Source organism: Citrus clementina, unplaced genomic scaffold (assembly GCF_000493195.1).
Source record: "Citrus clementina cultivar Clemenules unplaced genomic scaffold, Citrus_clementina_v1.0 scaffold_9, whole genome shotgun sequence".
Lineage (NCBI taxonomy): Eukaryota > Viridiplantae > Streptophyta > Magnoliopsida > Sapindales > Rutaceae > Citrus > Citrus x clementina.
The window spans coordinates 26,250,296-26,272,665 of record NW_006261964.1 but is presented as its reverse complement, the minus strand read 5'-3'; the positions used below and the strand labels follow the sequence as shown (position 1 = coordinate 26,272,665).

Below are 22,370 nucleotides of genomic sequence, written 5' to 3'. Positions count from 1 at the left end.
GAAGATTTAAAAAAAAAATGCAAAATGAAAATGAGAATGTTGACAGCTTCCAAGAGGTTTGATCATTTCCATTTGAATGAAAAATGAAAAACAAGTAATGACTCGGTCAAGATTCTGTATTTGTTTATACAGTCAACAATACTGCTAGCAAGAGGCTTTAGCTTGCTTTAGCTGTGGAAGGCAGACTTGACTTCAAAGATAAGATTTCTTTTAGTGCTTGGTCTGAGTCAGCGGCGGAGGTCATATAAAAATATTTCCACTTCTCTAGAAAACAAAGGCAAGCAAAAATCCACCCTTAATTTTCTCACCATGCCATCAACCATAACAACCATCACAAACTCAATCATAAGATTCACCTCCTCTTCTCAAAATTATCAGCAATCACCGTCTGAAGTGATTGCGAACTTGGATGACCTTTTAACTGAAATACTTATTTGCCTTCCAATCAAATCCCTGCTCAAATTCAAATCCGTATCCAAACACTGGCTCTCCCTCATCTCCAATCCTGTCTTCTGCCGCCGCCTAAGTCTCATTCGTAAACCAATCACGGGCCTCTTTGTTGATCGTGTAGCTCTAAAAGTCAATAATCCTGAATATGACTTCATCAACCTTGATTCCAAGCCCTCTAGTCCTCCCTTCAGAACTCTTACCTTTGTTAATGATTCATATGGGATCCAAATCTTGCAATCTTGTAATGGTCTATTATTATGCAGCGGTGGACACGGCAACTACTATATTTGCAATCCTAGTACTAATCAATACAGGCTACTTCCTCAACCCCCCGTTGGTGGAGGAGTCTCTAGATCAATTTTAGGCGTTAACTTAGCATTTGATCCTTCGAAATCATCTTATTACAAAGTCGTATATGTAGGAGCTTGTGATTCTTTTCTTGATGGCCAGCTTCATATGGAGATTTACTCATCAGAAACAGGTGACTGGAGATTATATGGAGGTACTTTACCTGCACCTAGTGGTATAAATTTCAATACTGGGGTATTTTGGAATGGTGCCATTAATTGGGAAAGCTCTTCTGAAACTTCCTTATATTTTGATGTTGACAAAGAGAAAGTAAAAGAAATGCCAATGCCTCCTATTCCTGACGGATGGGATAGGGGGATTTATCAATACTTCGGAGAGTCTGGAGGCCATTTGCATCTTATTGATTTTTATGGTGCCTCTCCCTTCATAGTCTACGAAATGAGGACAGACTATTCTGGTTGGTTCGTGAAGTATCATGTTGATCTTGGTGGGGTTACAGCTGCATTTCCTGAGATGATTAGGACTTACCGTGATCCACAAGACTTGGACTATTATGAGTATTCAATACTAGGAGTTGTAAGGGAAGAGAATGATGACGACTCATACATGTTATTGCACTTGCCTAATAAGGTAGTGCATTATGATCTCAAGGATAACACTTTGAAGGAAGTTCTTGATGTTGCTTCAAATGGAAGCCAAGCTGTAGATGCAAGCTCATTGCAATATCGATGGTTTGGTGCTTTTCAATACCATAAGAGTCTTGCTAGTGTTTGATGATGTCTCCGGTCAAAAAGGTTATTGGTCTATGCCATTATGGATTTTTCTATTCTTCTTGCATTGGTTTCAGGCTTGAATTTGAACATGTATGTTTCTCAAAATACAAATTAAGGTGATAATCAATGTGTTTGTAATCCTGGAAATCTTTTCAATCCAAAATTTTGCTTGAAATCAGAGAGTGTTTGTGGTTCATTGTCATCATCCAGATGTCATTTTTTCCTTCTCGCAGAAGAAACCTATATGATTGTTAGAGTATATTCCAGATTGTTCCAGCAAGTTCTAGAGTGCTCGAGATGAAGCTGTTGATTATTGTAAGCTCAGCTTAATAGATTAGTGATCAGTGTGTGTGTATTTGCCAGCTTGGCATCAGGTTGTTGTAAGTTTAGTTTCAGGTTGTTCTAAGCTGTACAGCTGTCAAACTTCTATTGGTAGTGGTTAGCTGAGTTAGTTATTCAATCTTGTATAAATATCAAGCTCTGTATCTTCTCGAACAATTAATGAAATGTTCATAACAAATTTCTTCTCATTCTCTTAATATTTCTCTCTGTTTCACTCTTTGTTTTCCTCTCTTTTTTCTTTCTTTCCAAACACATTACTTTGTCTTTTTACAGTGCTTGTTGACAATTCTGGAACAGAGCTTTTCTTCTAGCCTAAGAACATCCAAGAGTTTGCTTCTACTATAGCATCAGTCGTACATCAGTGTAATTGAAGCTCAAGGAGCATTAAAAAAGAGTTAAAAAAAAAAAAAAAAGATAGTCAAGTTGGTTACATGATGCTAAAAGTAAATACTTGACATGGTTCGTGTAAGTGATCAGGATTTATGTTCAACAATGGCAACTTTTTAAACTTCTTTCTGCTACCTGCCATCTTTGAGTATTTTGAATATTTGGTGGGGTGAACAGATGCTTTTATCTTTTTTTTTTTTTAGCTCTCATAACTTCCTCGTCTTTTATCCATACATTTGAGGAATGGGGTTATTTTTTTGCTGAAGATTTCTCAATACGCTATGACGATGTCACAATTGACCTTGAAAAAAGTCAATAGATTGTAAAGTGCAAACAGGAACTTATGGTTGAAGATTCAAAGAAAAGAAAACAAGAAATGAGAATCTTGACAGCTTCCAAGAGGTTTGGTCATTTTCATTTGAATAAACAATGGAAAACAAGCAAATGTAACCAAAAGACTCGGTCTAGATTCTGTATAAACACAAGAGGCTTTAGCTTGCTGCAGAATCCACAGCCACTGGCTTACTGCACAATCTTCCCCCTAGTAGTTTTGACTTTTGACACCAGCAGATTAAAGAACTTATAAATATAATTCAATTTCTACTTCAAACCAGACATATTCCTCACCATGCCTCCCACTAAACGAGCCAAAAGAAACTTAACCATAACTATCACCTCCTCCTCCAATCACCATTACCAAGCTTCAGCATCAGTCGAAACAATCATCAACAATGATGACCTTTTAACTGAAATACTTCTTTGTCTCCCAATCAAATCCCTGCTCAAATTCAAAGCAGTATCCAAACACTGGCTCTCCCTCATCTCCAACCCCATCTTCTCCCACCGCCTGCGCCTCGTCCGTAAACTCATCTCAGGCCTCTTCGTCCGCCGTTTCACTTTGCGCGTCAATAATCCTGAGTATGAATTCATCAACCTTGAATCCAATCCCTCTCGCGCTCCCTTCAAATCTCTCACTTTCGTTAATGATTCATATGGGATCAAAGTCCTGCAATCTTGCAACGGTCTGTTGTTATGTAGCAGTTCTCGAGCATATCAGCCTCGCCGCATCTACTACGTTTACAATCCTACTAACAAGCAGTACACCATACTTCCTCGCCTTCATGTTGATAGAGGAATTTTCAGATTGATTTTTGGTGTTAACTTAGCGTTTGATCCTTCAAAATCAGCTCATTATAAAGTCATTTGTGTGAGAAATTGTGATTCTTTGCGTGATGGCCATTATCAGATAGAGATTTACTCATCCAAAACGGGGCCCTGGAGACTATCTGGAGGTTCTTTCACAGCACCAAGTGTTATAAATTTCAGAGGTGGTGTATTTTGGAATGGTGCCATTCACTGGGTTAGTACTCATGGCAGTTCATTATATTTCGATGTTGATCAAGAGAAACTAAGAGAAATGCCGATGCCTCCTATTCCTGATGAATGGGAAGAGAGGAGGCATCAGTATTTCGGAGAATCTAGAGGCCATTTGCATCTTATTGAAATTTATGGTCCCTGCACTGCTCTATTCAATGTTTATGAAATGAAGACAGACTACTCAGGTTGGTTTGTGAAGTACCGTGTTGATCTTGGTGGTGTTACATATGTATTTCCTGAAATGATTAGGACTTATCTTGATCCTGAAGACTTGCATTATTATGGGTATTCGATACTGTGTGTTGTCAGGGAAGAGAATGATGATGACTCATATTTGGTGTTGCATTTGCCTAAGAAAGCAGTGCGTTATAATTTGAAGGACAGGACATTCAAGAAGCTTCACGATGTCGCTCCAGCTGGTAATCAAGCTGAAGATGAAAGTGCATTGCAGTTTCGATGGTTTGATGCTTTTCAATACACTGAGAGTCTTGCTTGTGTTTGATGATGCATAAGCTCAATAGAGCGGCCACCTTAGGCCATTATTTTTTTCATTAATCTCCTTTAGTAGTGTTCAAGTCTTGAACTTTAAGATGTTTGTCGATCCACAAAAACTGATGATCAATCTGTTTGTTATCCTGAAAAATCTCCTGAATCCCCTACTACCCCAAATTTGTTCAGAAAATCCTAATGAAGATTGACCTCAAAGTAAGAGATGCATTTGCAACCTGATTGCTTTATAGTCTTTCTTTATGCTGAGGAACCTGTGAACCTGTAGATTGTAACGCCCAAATTTCTATTATTTTATTTTGTTTTAATGGAATTTATACATGGCATTATTGCCCTTATAAATAGGGTTATTCATGGGGTAATTTTTTAGAAAAGGGTTATTTTTTTAAATTTAATAGGGTTTCTTAAAACTCCCTATAAATTTATATTTTTCCCTCTTCCATAACCCTAAGTCCACAACGTTTCTTCTTTTTCTCTACTGTTCATTACGCTCTTACCCAAATCTTAGGATTCAAACCTTGTTTATGAGAAAATCAAAGCGATTGGTAAGTTTACTCTCCTTATTCTCCATAAGTTTTCTAATCTCTCTACTCTCTATCCAGGGTTTGAATTGACATGATTTTATATTGTTACAGATCATAATACATGATTTAGGATGTGTTTAGGTTCTGTTTAGAGCTCTGAATTATTTTGAGTCGTATTAATCAATCCTTGGTGCATTAAGTACATTGAACAATTCTGGACAGCATGAGTGTCTAGAATTCAAACATATATTTTCTGAACGATTTTTCCTAACAACTTTATCTTTCTGAAAACTAGACATGTAGGGCTTATTGATTAAATTTTGTTTCATAAGATTTGACTTGTTTTCAATTTTATATGGATTTTCGAAGCTGACACTATTGCACTGGAAAACTGTGATTCCAGCAAAGAGACCAGATTCACAAAATTATTTGTACTATCAAATGAACTCAAAAACTTCTGAAATTTTATATGAGAGTTAATATATTTGTCTAGTATTTCCAGTTTTAATTTCATAATTTTCTGATTAATATCTGATTTTATAAAAATCTCATAACTTTTTTGTTTGGCTAAGGTACTGTGAAACAGTTTCGAATTTGTCAAAAAATAAATAGTTTTGAAAATGTTTTTGGTAATGGATCCTCTTCAAAATTTTACATGAGGTACCCATGGATGTCCATAATAGTTTCGTAAAATATTATGTCATTCTGATTTTTGGATTACGTGTTAAAATTCTAAGAATCAGACTAGTATAGGTATGAATTAGAAAATCAGATTCTTAGAATAAGTTATTGATAGTTATATCTTGTATTTGCTCATAACAAAAATAAACTTAAAAGAAACATGAGTCTATTATTCTCTTATTCAATTAGCAAAAGGAAAAGAAATCTCTAACTCCAATGATAATTATCAATAAATTATTCTAAGAATCTGATTTTCTAATTCATATCCGTACTAATCTGATTCTCAGAATTTTTTTAACTCTTAATTTAGAAATTAGAATAACTTAATATTCTACGGAACTATTCTGGACATCCATGGGTACCTCATGTAAAATTTTCAAGAGGAACCAATACCAAAAACATTTTCAAAATTATTTATTTCCTGACAAATTCGAAACTGTTTCACAGTACCTTAACCGAACAAAACGGGTTCTGAGAATTTTATAAAATCAGATACTAATCAGAAAATTATGAAATTAAAACTGAAAATACTAGACAAATATATTAACTTCCATATAAAATTTCAGAAGTTTTCGAGTTCATTTGATAGTACAAATAATTTTGTGAATCTGGTCGCTTTGCTGGAATCGCAGTTTTCCAGTGCAATAGTATCAGCTTCGAAAATCCATATAAAATTTAAAACAAAGTCAAATATTATAAATAAATAAAAATTAATCAATAACCCCTACATGTCTAGTTTTTAGAAAGATAAATTTCTTAAGAAAAATCATTTAGAAAATATATGTTTGAATTCGATATATTCATGCTGTCCAGAATTGTCCAGTGTCCTTAATGCACCAAGGATTGATCAATAAGACTCACAATAAATCAGAGCCCTAAACAGAACCTATATACATCCTAAATCATGTATTATGATCTGTAACAATCTAAAATCATGCCAATTCAAATCCTAGATAGAGTGATTGGAAAACTTATGGAGAACAAGGAGAATAAACTTACCAATTGCTTTGATTCTCTTCTAAACAAAAGTTTGAATCTTAGGATTTGGGTAAGAGTGTAATGAGCGGCAGAGAAAAAAAAAAAAAGAAACCCCTATTTATAAGGGCAATAATGCCATTTATAAATTCAATTAAAACAAAATAAAATAATGGAAATTTGGGCATTACATAGATATTCAGCTGCACTTGAGAGTTTTTCTTTCCCCTAGTAACATATTAGATCCGGGCATAATTTCGGTGCCCAAGTCAGGCATTCCCTTATCTGGAAAATATGCAGTAACTTTCCCCTCAAGAAGTCAGGTTTCTGGAAGAATTTTATAGGTGTATGACAATTTCAACAAATTATGAGACCCCAAAAGGAAATGAATAAAATTTCTTTTAAATGTTACGTTTTTAAAGCATAGCTTTCTGTCATATACCTACATAATACACATTAGTATCTGGTCAAATATTACTTTCTTCTGTCTTTTTCCTAGTTTATTTTAGTGTAATTGCATCAAATTATGGTGACTAAAGAGTTGTTTCTATTGTTTCTCTTTCCCGGCACTCAAAGCGAAGGGGCGGTTTCATTGTTGCACACTTGCATTACCCAAATCCTAGGCTAAAATTTGAGTGCACACAATTCTTTGTTTTTAGGCCTATTTTCTCTGGGTTATTAAGAGCCCATTCTGACTATAATACCTAACCCTCTGTTGTTTATTATGATTACATTTTTGAACTTTTTATTAGGCCTACATCTTTTCCACAAAGCTATGGACCCACTTGTTGAGATTGCATTCTAAGCAAAGGATATCTTGCTTTCTCTCCTCGGTTTGTACTTCTTCTCCTCTCAAAATCTCTCTTCATTTTCAAAAAGATAATGTTTTCATTAAGAAATAGTTTATCAGCTAAGTAGTCATGTTCTTCCGATATACATCTTTTATTTTCTTTAAAAATATAAACTATACAAGCAACTAGATTATGTTAAACACAAAGATGCATAATATTACGTATAAATATGTATACTCTCCCAAATTATACAAGCTTCTAGAAAGCCAACTGAATTAGTAGTCTTGTTTATGAAGTTTTGACCAAAGTCTTCACAAGCTCAAGCAATTTACTTGAATTAAAGATAGGAACACCATAACTTGACGTTTGGATTAGCTACCTTACACGTTTGGATCATCAAACCAATGACCCATATATATGGGATCAATTCTTAACACTTGAACACGAAACAGAGAAGTAGCAAAACAATAAAAACAAAATGATGATTCCAAGCAATTACCTACTTCCACTGCTTTCAGTTCTCCTGTTATCAGCTTCAGCAACTACTTCAGCTTCTCTTCTAGATAATTTTAGCAAATGCCTCTCTGTCAATTCGGAGCTTTATGTACCTTCATCAACTTTTTTCAGTCAAAACAATTCTTCATTTTCTTCAATCCTGGAATCTTCTGCCCAAAACCTGAGGTATTTGGTGCCTTCAATGCCAAAACCTGAGTTCATCTTCACTCCTTTGTATGAAGCTCATGTTCAAGCAGCTGTCATATGCTGCAAAGAGCTCGGAGTTCATCTAAGAGTACGAAGCGGAGGTCATGACTATGAGGGCCTCTCTTATGTATCCGAGACTGAAACACCTTTCATTATTGTAGACCTTGCCAAGCTTCGTTCCGTTAAAGTTGATATTGATGACAACAGCGCTTGGGTTCAGGCTGGTGCCACAATTGGTGAAGTTTATTATAGAATTTCGGAGAAAAGTAAGACTCATGGCTTTCCTGCTGGTCTTTGCACAAGCTTAGGCGTTGGCGGGCACATTACAGGTGGTGCTTATGGTTCTATGATGAGAAAATATGGCCTTGGTGCTGACAATGTTGTTGATGCAAGAATTGTTGATGCTAGTGGCAGAATACTGGACAGAGAAGCAATGGGTGAAGATTTCTTTTGGGCAATAAGAGGCGGCGGAGGTGCTAGCTTTGGAGTTATTCTAGCCTGGAAGATAAAACTGGTTCCTGTGCCAGCAACTGTGACGGTTTTTACAGTTACGAAGACCCTGGAACAATGTGCCACAAAGCTACTTCACAGGTGGCAAGAAGTCGCAGATAAACTTGATGAGGATCTATTCATTAGAGTTATCATACAAGTGGCCAATGCAGGCCCAAAAGGTGAAAAAACTGTAACAACTTCTTACAATTCCCTCTTTCTTGGTGGTGCTGAAAGACTCCTCAAGGTTGTGGAAGAAAGCTTTCCTGAATTGGGCTTGACGAAAAAGGATTGTACCGAAACAAGCTGGATCAAATCTGTGCTTTACATTGCCGGCTATCCAAGTAACACACCCCCTGAAGTTTTGCTCCAAGGTAAGTCTTTATTCAAGAACTATTTCAAAGCCAAATCAGACTTTGTTAAAGACCCTATTCCTGAAACTGCCCTGAAGGGGCTATGGAAAAGGCTTTTGGGAGAAGATAGTCCATTGATGATATGGACTCCTTATGGAGGGATGATGAGCAAGATTTCGGAATCCGAAATTCCTTTCCCGCACAGAAAGGGAACCTTATTCAAGATTCAGTACGTGAGTACGTGGCAAGATGGAGAAAAGAATGCGACAAAACATATAGATTGGATTAGGAGACTATACAATTACATGGCTCCTTATGTTTCGATGCTCCCCAGAGCTGCATATGTGAATTACAGGGATCTTGATTTGGGCATGAACAAGAACGACAGCAGTTTCATTCAGTCTAGTGTTTGGGGTTATAAATACTTCAAGGATAATTTCAACAGATTGGTAAAAGTGAAGACCAAAGTTGACCCTGATAATTTCTTCAGGCATGAACAGAGCATTCCACCACTTCCGCTTTGTTCGGAGCACTGCTTGGCTTGATTTGTCTGGAATTTGTAGTTGATTTTTAGTAGGTATTGTTTGTTTATTTATACAGAATAAAATTGTCAACTTAACCATATATTGTGCCTTTTTATGTGTTATACAGAGAAGCATTAAATCTGTTAAACCTTGATCAAAAGTAATCAATCAAGAATCCCCAAGACCAGTTAATCTCTCTGATATTTGATAAAGAAACACCAAGTAAACACAAAAGAAACAAAAGCAAATCTGAAATCAGCAAGCAGAGAAGAACAGTTTATAGTGGTTCGGCCTGGAGATGGCCTACATCCACTGAAGAACAGAGCAGTAGTCTTTATTCAATCACCAATATCAAGATACAAGATTAAAGATGAAGTTACAAACTTCTCATTCCCTGATTTACTCTCTCCTAAGGCTTTATATACCCACCCCAAGAGCATCCAGAAAGTTCCCCATCAGTCAGCTAAATTCTGGTTTGTTATCAGCTAAAACCCAGAATTTTCCCGCTCTTGTAACAGAACATAACGGCCTCCTGGACACGTGTTTTGCTTCACGTTAATAGCATGCCCAAAACGACAACAAGAAATGCCGTATAGGATAAGTGAAGGCACGTGATAATCACATGCTCTACTTATTCAGAAATAGCTGACAAAACAGCAGTGTTATACGAGCTTATGAGAGACTCCAACTGACTTGTCATATATTATTATAACCATAAACCGACATGACGTATGATCTTCTGGAAACCAGTTTCAAAGCTCACACTTCAACAAAATCTATAAAAATGACAATAGACAAAGCCCACACAAGTTAAGATAATTTTACTGTTTCAAGGAGTACAAGTATATCAAATAATGAAATACGAATACAAGTCGAACAAGAAGTGCAAAGAACTAAGTTTTGGGTTATGAGAGAACCAGTGCGAGAATCAACGTGACGGCATAAGAAAGCAACAATAAGGCATCTAATATGGCAGAACCGGGAATTTAGTTCAATGGGTCAGAATGAAGGAAACAAATCTTAAGAAGCCAGGAACGAAAATTTTGTGAATTAAATGGACGAAAACATAAAGTTCTTGACGAAATGGATTAATTCCCAATTAATGCCCTTTGCCAGTTTGGTGGATCATCTATAACTCTGTGACGTAAGTGTGTTTGTAGGTTTGAAGGCCCCGCTTTTTATATTATAACACTCCAGTTTGAAATATGTCAATTTAATACCTAAATTACCTCTAAAAAAAAGAATTTCTGCCAACATATTCATATACACAATTTTTTACCCCCAAATTGAAAGATGTCATTTTCTTTTAGCATAGGAAGTTACACGATTATCTCGGGAAATTAGGTAACGAGTTCCGTGATGAGTTTTTTCTCTGGAAATTTGTCACGGAGATCGACTAAAGACAAGTTGATAACATCTGACTCCTTGACGTTCTCTCCAATTTAATTTTTTTTTTATATTGCATGTCCTTTCTAAGCTGGAGAGCGATGACTGAAAGGAGACAAACAATCTAGCTTAAAAAATTTTAACAAGGTACGTCAAACACGTGGGTTAATGAAGACGTAGCCAAATTATACATAAGTACTCCAAAACTCTTAATTCCTGGACTTGAAAAAACTTTTACAGAAATGATGCCTTCATGCAAGTGCATTCTTCCGCTAGTTTCAGTTCTTCTGTTATCAGCTTCGGGGACAACTTCTATTTCAATTTTAAATAATTTTATCAAATGCCTCACAGCTAACTCGGAGGTTTACATTCCTTTTTCAAATTTCTACACTCCAAACAACCCTTCATTTTTGTCAGTCCTTGAATCTTCTGCCCAAAACCTGAGGTATTTGGTGCCTTCAATGCCAAAGCCTGAGTTTATATTCACTCCATTGACCGAATCCCATCTCCAAGCAGCTGTTATTTGCTCCAGGCATCTAAGGATTCATCTAAGAGCTCGCAGCGGAGGCCACGATTATGAGGGCGTTTCTTATGTATCACAAATTGAAACACCTTTCTTTCTTTTAGACCTTGCCAAGCTTAGATCCATTGAAGTTGATATTAACAATAAAACCGCTTGGGTTCAGGCTGGTGCCACAATTGGTGAACTGTATTACAGAATTTCGGAAAAAAGCAATATTCATGGCTTTGCTGCCGGTCTTTGCCCAAGTGTAGGCATTGGAGGGCACATCACAGGAGGGGGCTATGGTACCATGATGAGAAAATATGGCCTTGCTGCTGATAACGTTGTTGATGCAAGAATTGTTGACGCTCGCGGCAGGATTCTTGACAGAGAAGCCATGGGGGAAGATTTATTTTGGGCTATTCGAGGCGGTGGAGGAGGTAGCTTTGGAATCATTCTTGCCTGGAAGGTAAAACTAGTTCCTGTGCCAGCAACTGTGACAGTTTTTACAGTTAGCAAGACCCTGGAACAAGGTGCCACAGAGATTCTTTACAAATGGCAACAAGTTGCGGATAATCTTGATGAGCATTTGTTCATTAGAGTCATCATAAAATTGGCAAACACAGGGCCAAAAGGGAAAAGAACTGTCACAACTTCATATAATGCCCTGTTTCTTGGTGATGCAGAGAGGCTTCTCCAGGTAATGCATAAGAAGTTTCCTGAATTGGGTTTAACACGAAATGATTGCATTGAGAAAAGCTGGATCAAGTCAGTGCTTTACATTGCTGGATACCCAAATTACACAGAACCTGAAATTCTACTTGAAGAAAGGTCTTTGTTCAAGAGCTATTTCAAAGCCAAATCAGACTTTGTTAAAGAGCCTATTGCTGAAACTGTGCTTGAAGGGCTATGGGAAATGTTATTGGAAGGACATGATCCAGAGATGATTTGGAATCCTTATGGTGGAATGATGAGCAAGATTTCAGAATATGAGATTCCTTTCCCTCATAGAAAAGGCAATTTATTCAAAATCCAGTACTTGACCGGCTGGAAAGATGGGGACAACAGAACTGCAACAAAGCATATTGAGGGAATTAGGAGGATATATGATTACATGGCTCCTTATGTTTCAATGTTCCCCAGAGCTGCATATGTGAATTACAGGGATCTCGATTTGGGCATGAACAAGAAATGTAACACAAGTTACATTGAGGCGGCTACTTGGGGTGTCAAGTATTTCAAAGAAAATTTCAACAGATTGGTTAGAGTTAAGATCAACGTTGATCCTGGTAACTTATTCAGGCATGAACAAAGCATTCCACCAGTTCCAGTTGGATTGGAACACTCTACTGCTTGATTGGAATTTTATTTTTGCTGTACAATTTGTATTAAATAGTACGATGTTTGCACTCTCGTATGTAGAAAACTTTTGACACGGCAATAAAGCTGGTTTCGCTTGCCTTTGCTGAATCCGCACTGGACTGCGTTTCTATTTATTTACGCAGTAATCTTGGTTTTGGTCTACTTACTACAATCTTTCTCTTAATTCATCTCATGGCACAACATGCCTAAAGACTCTTTCACCAACCATTCTTCGATCAAGTGGAGGACACCTTTTCTTGGAATATTCACAGACATTAATGAAATTGGTATTTTACTTTTTATGGCTGTAATTTTTCTATTTTTATTTTTGAGTAGTTTTATCTTGATTATTAAGTCAAGACTTCGAGTAGAAAAGCTAGTGTGCGCATGTGTGTATATGTTGAATAGGAATTTAGTGAATTATGATAAGGTTTAATAAATGTTATTGATTATAATCCACAAAAGTTTTAATAAATTTAATTGACCTTAACCCTGAGTGGATAATGAACTTGCATTCTTGTATTATATCTTTTAAGTTATCATGGAGTAAAATCCATATAAATAATCAAAATCTCAATAATTTAGAGATGTAATTTCATGGATCGTAGGAATATATACTTGTAAGATGGAATCTATGCAATTGATGCTTATCTAAGCTGTTTGTGATACTTGAATATGTGGCCGAAATTTAGTCAATAATTTTTTTTTATAATAATATTTATTTGTGATTTTTTTGAAATATAGATATATTAAAACTGATATTTAGAATGAATAGTAACATAGGGGTAAATATAATTACAAAAACATGATATTTATCATAAGACTAAGTTTAATTATGAGCATTAAATAGAGGGTGTCAATTAAGTAGCTTTTATTAGTCTAAGATTGGGCCTAATATTAATTAAAAAATTTTAATTAGTTGTTTATTTATTACATGGGTCACTATAGTACATCTTTCGGCATTTTGTGAAATAGCCTCATATTAAAGTGGTGATATTTGACCTCCCAATTTATCTCACTAGCCCTCAATTTTCTATTAATATTATTTATTCCAAAAGTTCACCAAATGAAAAATAAAAAATAATTGAAAATAAATATATTTTCTTCTGCCTCAAGCTCAAAGTAGATTAACTTTTCATTTCTCTCTGTTTTTTTAATTAATTTCACACAAAATAAAAACCAACATCATCAATAATAATGAACCCACCACTTGTTTATAACCCCCAACTTGTTTATAAAATTTAACAAAAACCCAACATTAATTGAAACTCATATATGTTTGTGGAGATGATGGATTGGTGGTGATGATGAACTTTTTATTGGTAAAGATAGGTGGTGAAGTGGTGAGGATGATGGTTATGCTAGAGAGAGGAGGGATGTGGAGGGAGAGAGAATAAAATAAAATAATAATTTTTTTAAAAAAATTTTAATAAGTATAATTCTGAAAACTTAGGGCTGGTGAGATAATTTCAACGATCAAATATCATCAATACTGAGATTAATCTAGTAATTTCAAGGATCAAATATCATCAATACTGAGATTAACCTAGCAGTTTTGTATATCATGAGATATAAGGCATTGACTTTTAAGTTAGAGCTAGAAAGCTCGTGCTCACTACAACTCAATTCTTAGTCAAGCTCTTCCTTTAATAAAATGCATGTATAAATGAGAGAAAATTAGAATTGATGTAATCTTTAGATACATTTTTTTTTTTTATATATAAAAGAAAGATGAAGTTCTAAAGTCTCTGTCTCCTACATTAGAATTAGTATTTACTATACACTCATAAGTGTGAGGGAGATGATTGAGGATGGCGGACAAGACTACAATCATATTTTGTAAATTCCAATAATGGTGGTGAAAAAATTACAGTCAGTCTTCTTCGAATTTTAATTGAAAATCTGACATATTTCTGTAATCATATAGATATATACATAATTAAGAAAAAGACTTTTGCTTATTTTATTAAATTAAAAAAAAAAAGATTTTTTTGGGCCTGTTTTACCAACAGCTTGATGACGACGATGGATTGCAGGAGATTATTTGATTGGCACACGTGAATCCTTTGAGTTATTGAACGTCATTAATGTTAAGTCCATTGATTTGGCCTAACATAAAAGGAAAAGGAAAATGATGTTCTCACAAAGTTGTGCACAAAGCTTTGCACAAAACGGTGAGTTTTGTGCAAAGTATGAAATATCTCTTCTGACTTCTGAGGCATGGGACACCTCACACACGCAACAAACGCACCCAGCAGTCACCTTCACGCGCCCGACTCTTTCCTTTCTCCCTCATCACAACTCTTTTTCTCTCATCTCCAAGCTGCCAGCCGCTGCAACAAGCTCAACCGCAGCAGTCCCTTTTCTCACAACATAATCGCAGTAGTGTTTCGAAGTATTTGACGACTCTTTCTCTCACATCTGTGATTCAACTCTTTAGAAGTGATTTCACAAAATAGCTTTGTATTTTTTTATTTTTTTTTACAAGAATGAAGAATGTGGTAGTGCTTTTTTTTTTTCCTTTTTTTGGATTGTATTACTTGGTGTTGTGAACGAAATTAATTTGTTTACTAAGTTGTGTGCTTTTGCTTAATCTTTTCTGCCCACTTAGATTTAAATTTGTTGAATTTGTAATTAATCCTAGAAGTATCCTACTGAGGATTGCAACACAAAGAAGCAAATTAAAAACAAACACGAGAAGAGGAAGAAAAATAATTAATTAAACAACATAGTTGCTTTAAACACTACAAAAATTACCAAAAAAAAAAAAAATGCTTCACTTTAACTGACAAGCATGGCAATTTTCATCAAAGTTACAAACTCTAAATTTTTTTTTATGGCGATGGTGGGCAATAAATTTGATAAACAAACTAGAACAATTTGACCAATATACATAAATATCTAAGTTCAAGAGGCTGCAAAGTTGATGGAAGAGACAGATGGTAAAGTTGAGAACAAAAGCCGAGAACAACAACAACAAAGGCTCAGTGATGACATTATTGCTAGATTCAAGCTTTTGGAAGTTGGAGTGAAGCTTGATCACCTTGAATGACTTCTTCATAACCCACCTTCAAAACTCAACTGATGTTAACAGATCGATTCATTGGATGAGAGTACAGTTGTGTATGTGAGGGTATGAGAGCAAAGAGACTTCTTGTTGTACTGTTGGGAAATGGGGCAACTGCGTGGTGACGGAAGAAAATGGCTGCTGCGGTGGAGCTTATGCAGCAGCTGGCAGCTTGACGACGCGGGAAAGAGTCAGACGCGTGAACTTTGGGCGCGCCTGTTGCGTATGTGAGGTGCTCTTTGCACCAATAGAGACATTTTATACTTTGCACAAAACGCACCGTTTTGTGCAAAGTTTTGTGCTCTTCTTTGTGTGAATATCGGCGTTGAACATAAAAATTAAGTTAAAGGCGAGAGAGACACATGTTTTGCACGTACCTTTTGTAGGACCCACCAACGCCGCTGAGCAAAGCGAACAAATAATAATGTAATGTAATATGATGATCATGATTTGGAACATTAAAACGATGGATGGGGATATTTTTCACCACAATTTGTGTAAATCTACTTTAATTTAAAAAATATTAATTTGTGTAAAATCACCTTATTTTAAAAATATATCAACTAAAAATTTAATTATTTAAATAAAAATAAAAATTTAAACAATTAATCAATTAAATACTTGTAATGTTGTCATTTCTTTTAGGGTGTGCAAGGCTTGTGATCATATCTATATGCTTTATCATCTTGGAAATTAATTCAGGTCATATTTTATTTTTGGAATGGTTGTACTTGTAGCTTATTAAGAATTCACATTATAATTATTAGATTGATTACAGAGTATAAATTAATCATTAGAAGCAATTCTATCTTTAGGTCCAATTTGATATTGAGTTCCGCTGTAAAAAATAGTTGTAATTATGGAATAAAAATTAATAATATGTAATAAATATCACTTTTAAATAATAACTTTGACAAAATTAGTAAATATATAATATATTTTTCATCATATAAGCATAAATTACCAATCACTTTAGTAAAGTACTTTTAAAGTTACAATTATCCAACCTCTATCTCAAACAGAGCTTTAGATTTTGTATCTAATGGGTGGTGTTGTCGCTTCTAAGGTTTGTTTTACAATATTATCTTTTCTTCCCGGATGGTAGGTAAGGCAAGGAATTTTTTACTTTTAATAATTTATAATTAAGTGGATTTGTCCTATGGAGCCTAACAGAGTGGTACTCAAACAATATTATTTAGGTGGCTTAATAAGAACTTTGCTCATCCCTATCTTAAAAAAAATGAATTTGTAATTAGTTTAGGTGAAGTAATTGATGGGACTTTTCTTTTCTCAAAAGGATAACCTTTCAAAACCAGTTTATAGGGAGAAAATGTAGTACAATCGAGTAGTGGCGAAATGAGAAATCAACTTTAGAAAGGGCAAATTCTAACACGAATTAAAAATAATTTGAGAGATTTCAATTATGAAAAAGGATTATTTAAAAAAAAAACATTGATGGGAGATCATGAAACAAGATCACATCTATTGATTTGTTGATTGAAAAAAGAAAGAAGATTGTAAAGTTAAAGAGTAGAATTGGATGGAAGCCAAAATAATGAATTTTGATTGGTATTTTTGAAATTCTGAAAAGTATGGAGTGGGCACGAGGCCTTTTTATGGTAACTGTAAATTCAAAACGCAGATTTTCTAATACATCGAAAAGAGAATTTCTATCACTATTATGTCAATTGAGGAAATTTCGACTTCCAACATCACCATCATAATGTCAATTGAAGAAATTTCAACAATAGCAAAATTCAATTTGATTTTTTTAGCTCTTGTTATTAATTAATTTTCTTTTTATTGCTCTCTTTTTTCAATGTTTAATTCCAAAATAATATCTCTCTCGTTGAACTCTCCTAAGGATCTGAAATTGCTTCTTCTTCTTCTTCATTTTTTTCTCATTTTTTTGGGGGTTTTAGCTTTTCTTCTGTGAGAAATTTCGTCAAACAGGTGGCAGATATGAATACATCTACGTTCTTTTTAACACAAGCCAAAGTACAAACCTCAAAAATTGATCATGCCGAAGTCCTCCCAAACGTTGTAGAAGCTGAAATGGAACATTACATTAAAGGATTAGACAGAAAAAATAAAGAGTTTGAAGATGTAAAGCTGAAGTTTTGGGATTATACCATCATAAACCAAATTATTCCAGCAAAAAAAAAAAATGTTGTACATAAGTTATTGAAAGAGTTGATGGAAAAAAATGAAAAGGAAATTACGTCTTCCTCAATGTTTATGTGTTCGTTATTATTGTTATTCTTTTAAGAGGGAAAATAAACAAGGTAGTTTAATGAAAAGTATGTTTTATTACGCAAAAGAAAATGAGAAAGAAAAAAATTAATCCTAATTATTGATTGCAGAAGATGAAATGTGCAAGTAGGATTCTTAAGAGTTAAGTAAAAACTCAACTCAACACCAATCTAAATTCATATTTATGATACAAATCTGAATTCAAATGTTGAAATTCTTAGCCTTTATTTGACAAGTTGCTGTGAGATTTCCATGATTTTAATGTGTGCTAGAAAATTCATGATTTATTCAAGTTCATTAAATTATTAATTGGGTAGTGCTGAAATAAGTCTTTATTTTGTTACAGCAATTCGTGACTACATCATCAATAATGATTCATCGTAACTAGATGAATCCGCTCATATAACAAAAATTCAAAAGCCCCGACTCCTGAGTCAATAAAAAGTAATGAAATTATTGGAGAATTCAATCCTAGCCATTAATTCTGAAGCAGTAGGAATGATGAAACCCATGAATAAAGAAGATTATAATAATAGATATAAAAGCAATAATCCTGACTCTGATCATTTATATTTATGATATTAAATCAAGTTAGAATAATCACAATCATAATTACCTTGACTCTTATCTTCATTTTCAAATCTATATTGATAGTCACATTTTAAACGGTTTTCCTTGGAGACAAAAAATCACCCACGGGATTTTATCGATTTGCAAATAGAAAAGATCTTTAGACTGAAAGTGATATAATATCCATTTAATGAATGATAAAATAATTAAATAAGTAATTTGAAAAATTATGAAGATTTACAGTCAATAATTGAATATCGTTGCATCACAAGTGCAGAAATTAAATTAATTTCGAAGATCACACGCTAACAATAAAGTTTTTAAAATAATCCGATCATTTATTAAATTATTTAATATCATAGGAAAAAAATCATAAAAGACAAATTTTTGGTCAATCATGAACAGAATTTCCAAAAAGAAAATGTAATTTGAAAATCAAAAGGGGATTTCACTGTACTTAATATTGAATATTACCAGCAGTCGTCATCTTAATTATTTTCTATCGTATTAATCATCATTGCCACGCGTAGAGGTAGGAAATTTTCAATCCCAAATATCTCACGTTTCAGTTGCTCGCTTGTGAAATGGAAGAATCCCTACCAAACAATTAGGGACGGGATATTTCTACCCCTAAATCCACCCTATTTTTTAAGAAATACTTATTTCGAATCGTGTACATTTGGTGTCATTAGCATACATTGTACAAAAACTTTTGCATTAAAATTTTTCACAATGACATTGCGTTAATCAGAATGGAGAATAAGGGAAGTTTGATCTATATGTAAAAAGAAATTTATTGAAGTCAAGCTCAATTGGTAAAGAGTAGTCTTCCTAATGCTATCCTGAGTTCGAATTTTAATGAATATATGAATTAATAAAAAATAAAAAACAAAGAGCGAGAAATGACACGAGTCCCACAATCATCTCAGAGAAGAAACTGCCATAAAGTGCTGGGAGTTCATCATGGAGCCCGACAACACCTTATCTTCTGATACATTTTGCAGAATTAAAAACATGGATCATAAAAATCTTAACTTTTCGACGACTTTTTTCTCCAGTTGCATATTTTAATCCTTTTCATATTGCATCTCCTCCTAACCGTTGGATTCTCTCTTCAAATGAATCCAACGGTTTTAGGCATCATTTGCTGAACATTGCATTGCCAAGTCCAAATTTTGAAAATCCTTGCAAAGCTGGAAAGCAATGAGAGAAGGGACGCTAAGAATCAAGCTTCCCCTTGTGACAGACTAATAAACATTGTATAAAAGGCACGTGAACTGAGTTAATGGCGACGGAGCCCAATTATAAAATGAATCAAACTAACTTTGGCAATAGAAAATGATGCCTCCAACCAAGTGCATTCTTCCGCTACTTTCAGTTCTTCTGTTATCAGCTTCAGGGACAACTTCAATTTCAATTTTAGATAATTTTATCAAATGCCTCACAATTAATGCCGAGATTTACATTCCTTTTTCAAATTTCTATACTCCAAACAACTCTTCATTTTTGTCAATCCTTGAATCTTCTGCTCAAAACCTCAGGTACTTGGTGCCTTCGATGCCAAAGCCTGAGTTTATATTCACTCCATTGAATGAATCCCATGTCCAAGCAGCCGTTATTTGCGCCAGAGATCTAAGGATTCATCTAAGAATTCGAAGCAGAGGCCATGATTATGAGGGCCTTTCTTATGTTTCACAAATTGAGACACCTTTCTTTCTTTTGGACCTTGCCAAGTTGAGATCCATTGAAGTTGATATTAACAGTAAAACCGCTTGGGTTCAGGCCGGTGCCACAATTGGTGAACTGTATTACAGAATTTCGGAAAAAAGCAATATTCATGGCTTTGCTGCCGGTCTTTGCCCAAGTGTGGGCATTGGAGGGCACGTCACAGGAGGGGGCTATGGTACCATGATGAGAAAATATGGCCTTGCTGCTGACAATGTTGTTGATGCAAGAATTGTTGACGCTCGCGGCAGGATTCTTGACAGAGAAGCCATGGGGGAAGATTTATTTTGGGCTATTCGAGGCGGCGGAGGAGGTAGCTTTGGAATCATTCTTGCCTGGAAGGTAAAACTAGTTCCTGTGCCAGCAACTGTGACAGTTTTTACGGTTAGCAAGACCCTGGAACAAGGTGCCACAAAGATTCTTTACAAATGGCAACAAGTTGCGGACAAGCTTGATGAGGATTTGTTCATTAGAGTCATCATAAAATTGGCAAATGCAGGGCCAAAAGGGAAAAGAACTGTAACTACTTCATACAATGCCCTGTTTCTTGGTGACTCTGAGAGGCTTCTCCAGGTAATGCATATGTGGTTCCCTGAATTGGGATTGACTCGAAACGATTGCATTGAAACAAGCTGGATCAGGTCAGTGCTTTACATTGCTGACTTTCAAAATAACACAGAGCCTGAAATTCTGCTTGAAGCAGAGTTTTTATTCAAGAACTATTTCAAAGCCAAATCAGACTTTGTTAAAGAGCCAATTCCTGAAAGTGTGCTTGAAGGGCTATGGAAAATGTTATTGGAAGAAGATAATCCAGTGATGATTTGGAATCCTTATGGTGGAATGATGAGTAAGATTTCAGAATATGAAATTCCTTTTCCTCATAGAAAGGGGAACATATTCAAAATTCAGTACTTGACTCTCTGGAAAGATGGGGACCGAAAAAATGCAACAAAGCATAATGGGTGGATTAGGAGGCTATATGATTACATGGCTCCTTATGCTTCAATATTCCCCAGAGCTGCATATGTGAATTACAGGGATCTTGATTTGGGTCTCAACAAGAAATTTAACACAAGTTACACTGAGGCTAGTGCTTGGGGTATTAAGTATTTCAAAGATAATTTCAACAGATTGGTTAGAGTGAAGATCAAAGTTGATCCTGATAATATTTTCAGGCATGAACAAAGCATTCCACCAGTTCCATTTAGGTTGGAGGACACCAGTCACACCACTGCTTGATTGGAATTTTATTTTTGCTGTACAATTTGTATTAGATAATATTTTCAGGCATGAACAAAGCATTCCACCAGTTCCAAGTTTTGGACTTCCATAAAATTTTTATTATTTTAAGTGGTAGTAAAGTTAGTTTTGCTTTAGCCTTTGCTGAATCCCCCCACTGGACTATAATTTTATTTATAATATGCAGTAATCTGGGCATTTTTTTTATCAAGGAAACACACCATGTGGTTTTCAAAATGGTAATCTGGTTTTCAATTTGGGTCTCGGATAGTTTGCTTGTGCATGCTCACTCCCATCCCAACTGCGTGAAAATTTTGTTTCATCACACCTTCAGACTCCAAACTTTCTTGAGTAAAATTCAATTTGTATTATTGGGTTTCTCATCAGGTGATTTTTATTTATTTATCCTAAGTGTGATTGCTTTACAAGTTAATATATACGATTTTGACCAACTGTTTGTTTTATATTCATTTTTAACATTGGTTTTAAGGTGTTTTTTTTTTTTTGTTGAAGTAAACAAAATTCAGAGTAAAATACAAATTTCTTCTTCATTTCTTCAGCGGCCAACCAACACACCTCTAGTTCAGGAACAATCATCTATATCCCTTATTGTTTTATTAATTTGATATAATGACAGAGTTTTCATTTTGTTTTCATATACTTTCCTAATTCAATTATCCTTATGCTTTCATCAATTTTATATAATAATAGAATTTTTATTTTCTTTTCAAATATATCCTTAATTCAATTTTTTTAAGTGGAATTAGTGATTATTCTATAAAATGACTAAATTATATGTTTATTGAATAAACTAAAATTATTAGGGGCTAAAATGTTATTGCTTCTTTAATTTTTTTTAAAAATATTTTACTTGAAAAAAATGTCAATGTACTATAAAATCGTCACTTATATTAAAAGTACTTAAAAAAATAACATACAGTAAAAATTAACAATATTTTCATAATTTCATGGCTTATTTCCTTCACAACCGTGCTTACTCATTTTCTTTTCATTATATCAAATTATTCAAAGATTTCACATTTTCTATAAAATAAAAATAAAAAGGATTTTAAAATAATTTT

The 22,370-nt window shown here is 34.6% G+C and overlaps 5 protein-coding genes across 5 annotated transcripts; all 5 read left to right on the top strand.

Annotated features, from left to right (window-relative positions):
* Window positions 1-250: 250 nt before the first annotated feature.
* LOC18031361 (F-box protein At5g07610) lies at window positions 251-1,593 on the top strand. The gene has a single exon (XM_006421481.2). The coding sequence runs from the start codon at window positions 310-312 to the stop codon at window positions 1,531-1,533; it is 1,224 nt and encodes a 407-aa protein (XP_006421544.1). The 5' UTR covers window positions 251-309; the 3' UTR covers window positions 1,534-1,593.
* A 1,296-nt stretch (window positions 1,594-2,889) lies between these two features.
* Window positions 2,890-4,140, top strand: LOC18032877 (F-box protein At5g07610). Its single transcript, XM_024188231.1, has 2 exons — window positions 2,890-3,553; window positions 3,665-4,140. Exons 1-2 carry the CDS (start codon window positions 2,890-2,892, stop codon window positions 4,138-4,140), a joined length of 1,140 nt encoding a protein of 379 aa, XP_024043999.1.
* Window positions 4,141-7,579: 3,439 nt separating this feature from the next.
* On the top strand, window positions 7,580-9,358 carry LOC18032627 (berberine bridge enzyme-like 15). The gene has a single exon (XM_006421479.2). It carries the CDS (start codon window positions 7,595-7,597, stop codon window positions 9,203-9,205), a length of 1,611 nt encoding a protein of 536 aa, XP_006421542.1. The 5' UTR covers window positions 7,580-7,594; the 3' UTR covers window positions 9,206-9,358.
* Window positions 9,359-10,730: 1,372 nt separating this feature from the next.
* On the top strand, window positions 10,731-12,429 carry LOC18032872 (berberine bridge enzyme-like 15). Its single transcript, XM_006421478.2, has one exon. It carries the CDS (start codon window positions 10,813-10,815, stop codon window positions 12,427-12,429), a length of 1,617 nt encoding a protein of 538 aa, XP_006421541.1. The 5' UTR covers window positions 10,731-10,812.
* A 7,233-nt stretch (window positions 12,430-19,662) lies between these two features.
* LOC18033084 (berberine bridge enzyme-like 13) lies at window positions 19,663-21,288 on the top strand. The gene has a single exon (XM_006421477.1). The coding sequence runs from the start codon at window positions 19,663-19,665 to the stop codon at window positions 21,286-21,288; it is 1,626 nt and encodes a 541-aa protein (XP_006421540.1).
* Window positions 21,289-22,370: the final 1,082 nt, after the last annotated feature.

What these genes read in the sequence shown, in the direction of transcription:
- LOC18033084 (XM_006421477.1), top strand. Translation starts at nt 19,663, where the DNA reads ATGATGCCTCCAACCAAGTGCATTCTTCCGCTACTTTCAGTTCTTCTG.
- LOC18032877 (XM_024188231.1), top strand. Translation starts at nt 2,890, where the DNA reads ATGCCTCCCACTAAACGAGCCAAAAGAAACTTAACCATAACTATCACC. An exon ending in GCCCTGGAGACTATCTGGAG is followed by an intron (nt 3,554 to 3,664) that starts GTTCTTTCACAG and finishes ATGTTGATCAAG; the next exon opens with AGAAACTAAGAGAAATGCCG.
- LOC18032627 (XM_006421479.2), top strand. Translation starts at nt 7,595, where the DNA reads ATGATGATTCCAAGCAATTACCTACTTCCACTGCTTTCAGTTCTCCTG.
- LOC18031361 (XM_006421481.2), top strand. Translation starts at nt 310, where the DNA reads ATGCCATCAACCATAACAACCATCACAAACTCAATCATAAGATTCACC.
- LOC18032872 (XM_006421478.2), top strand. Translation starts at nt 10,813, where the DNA reads ATGATGCCTTCATGCAAGTGCATTCTTCCGCTAGTTTCAGTTCTTCTG.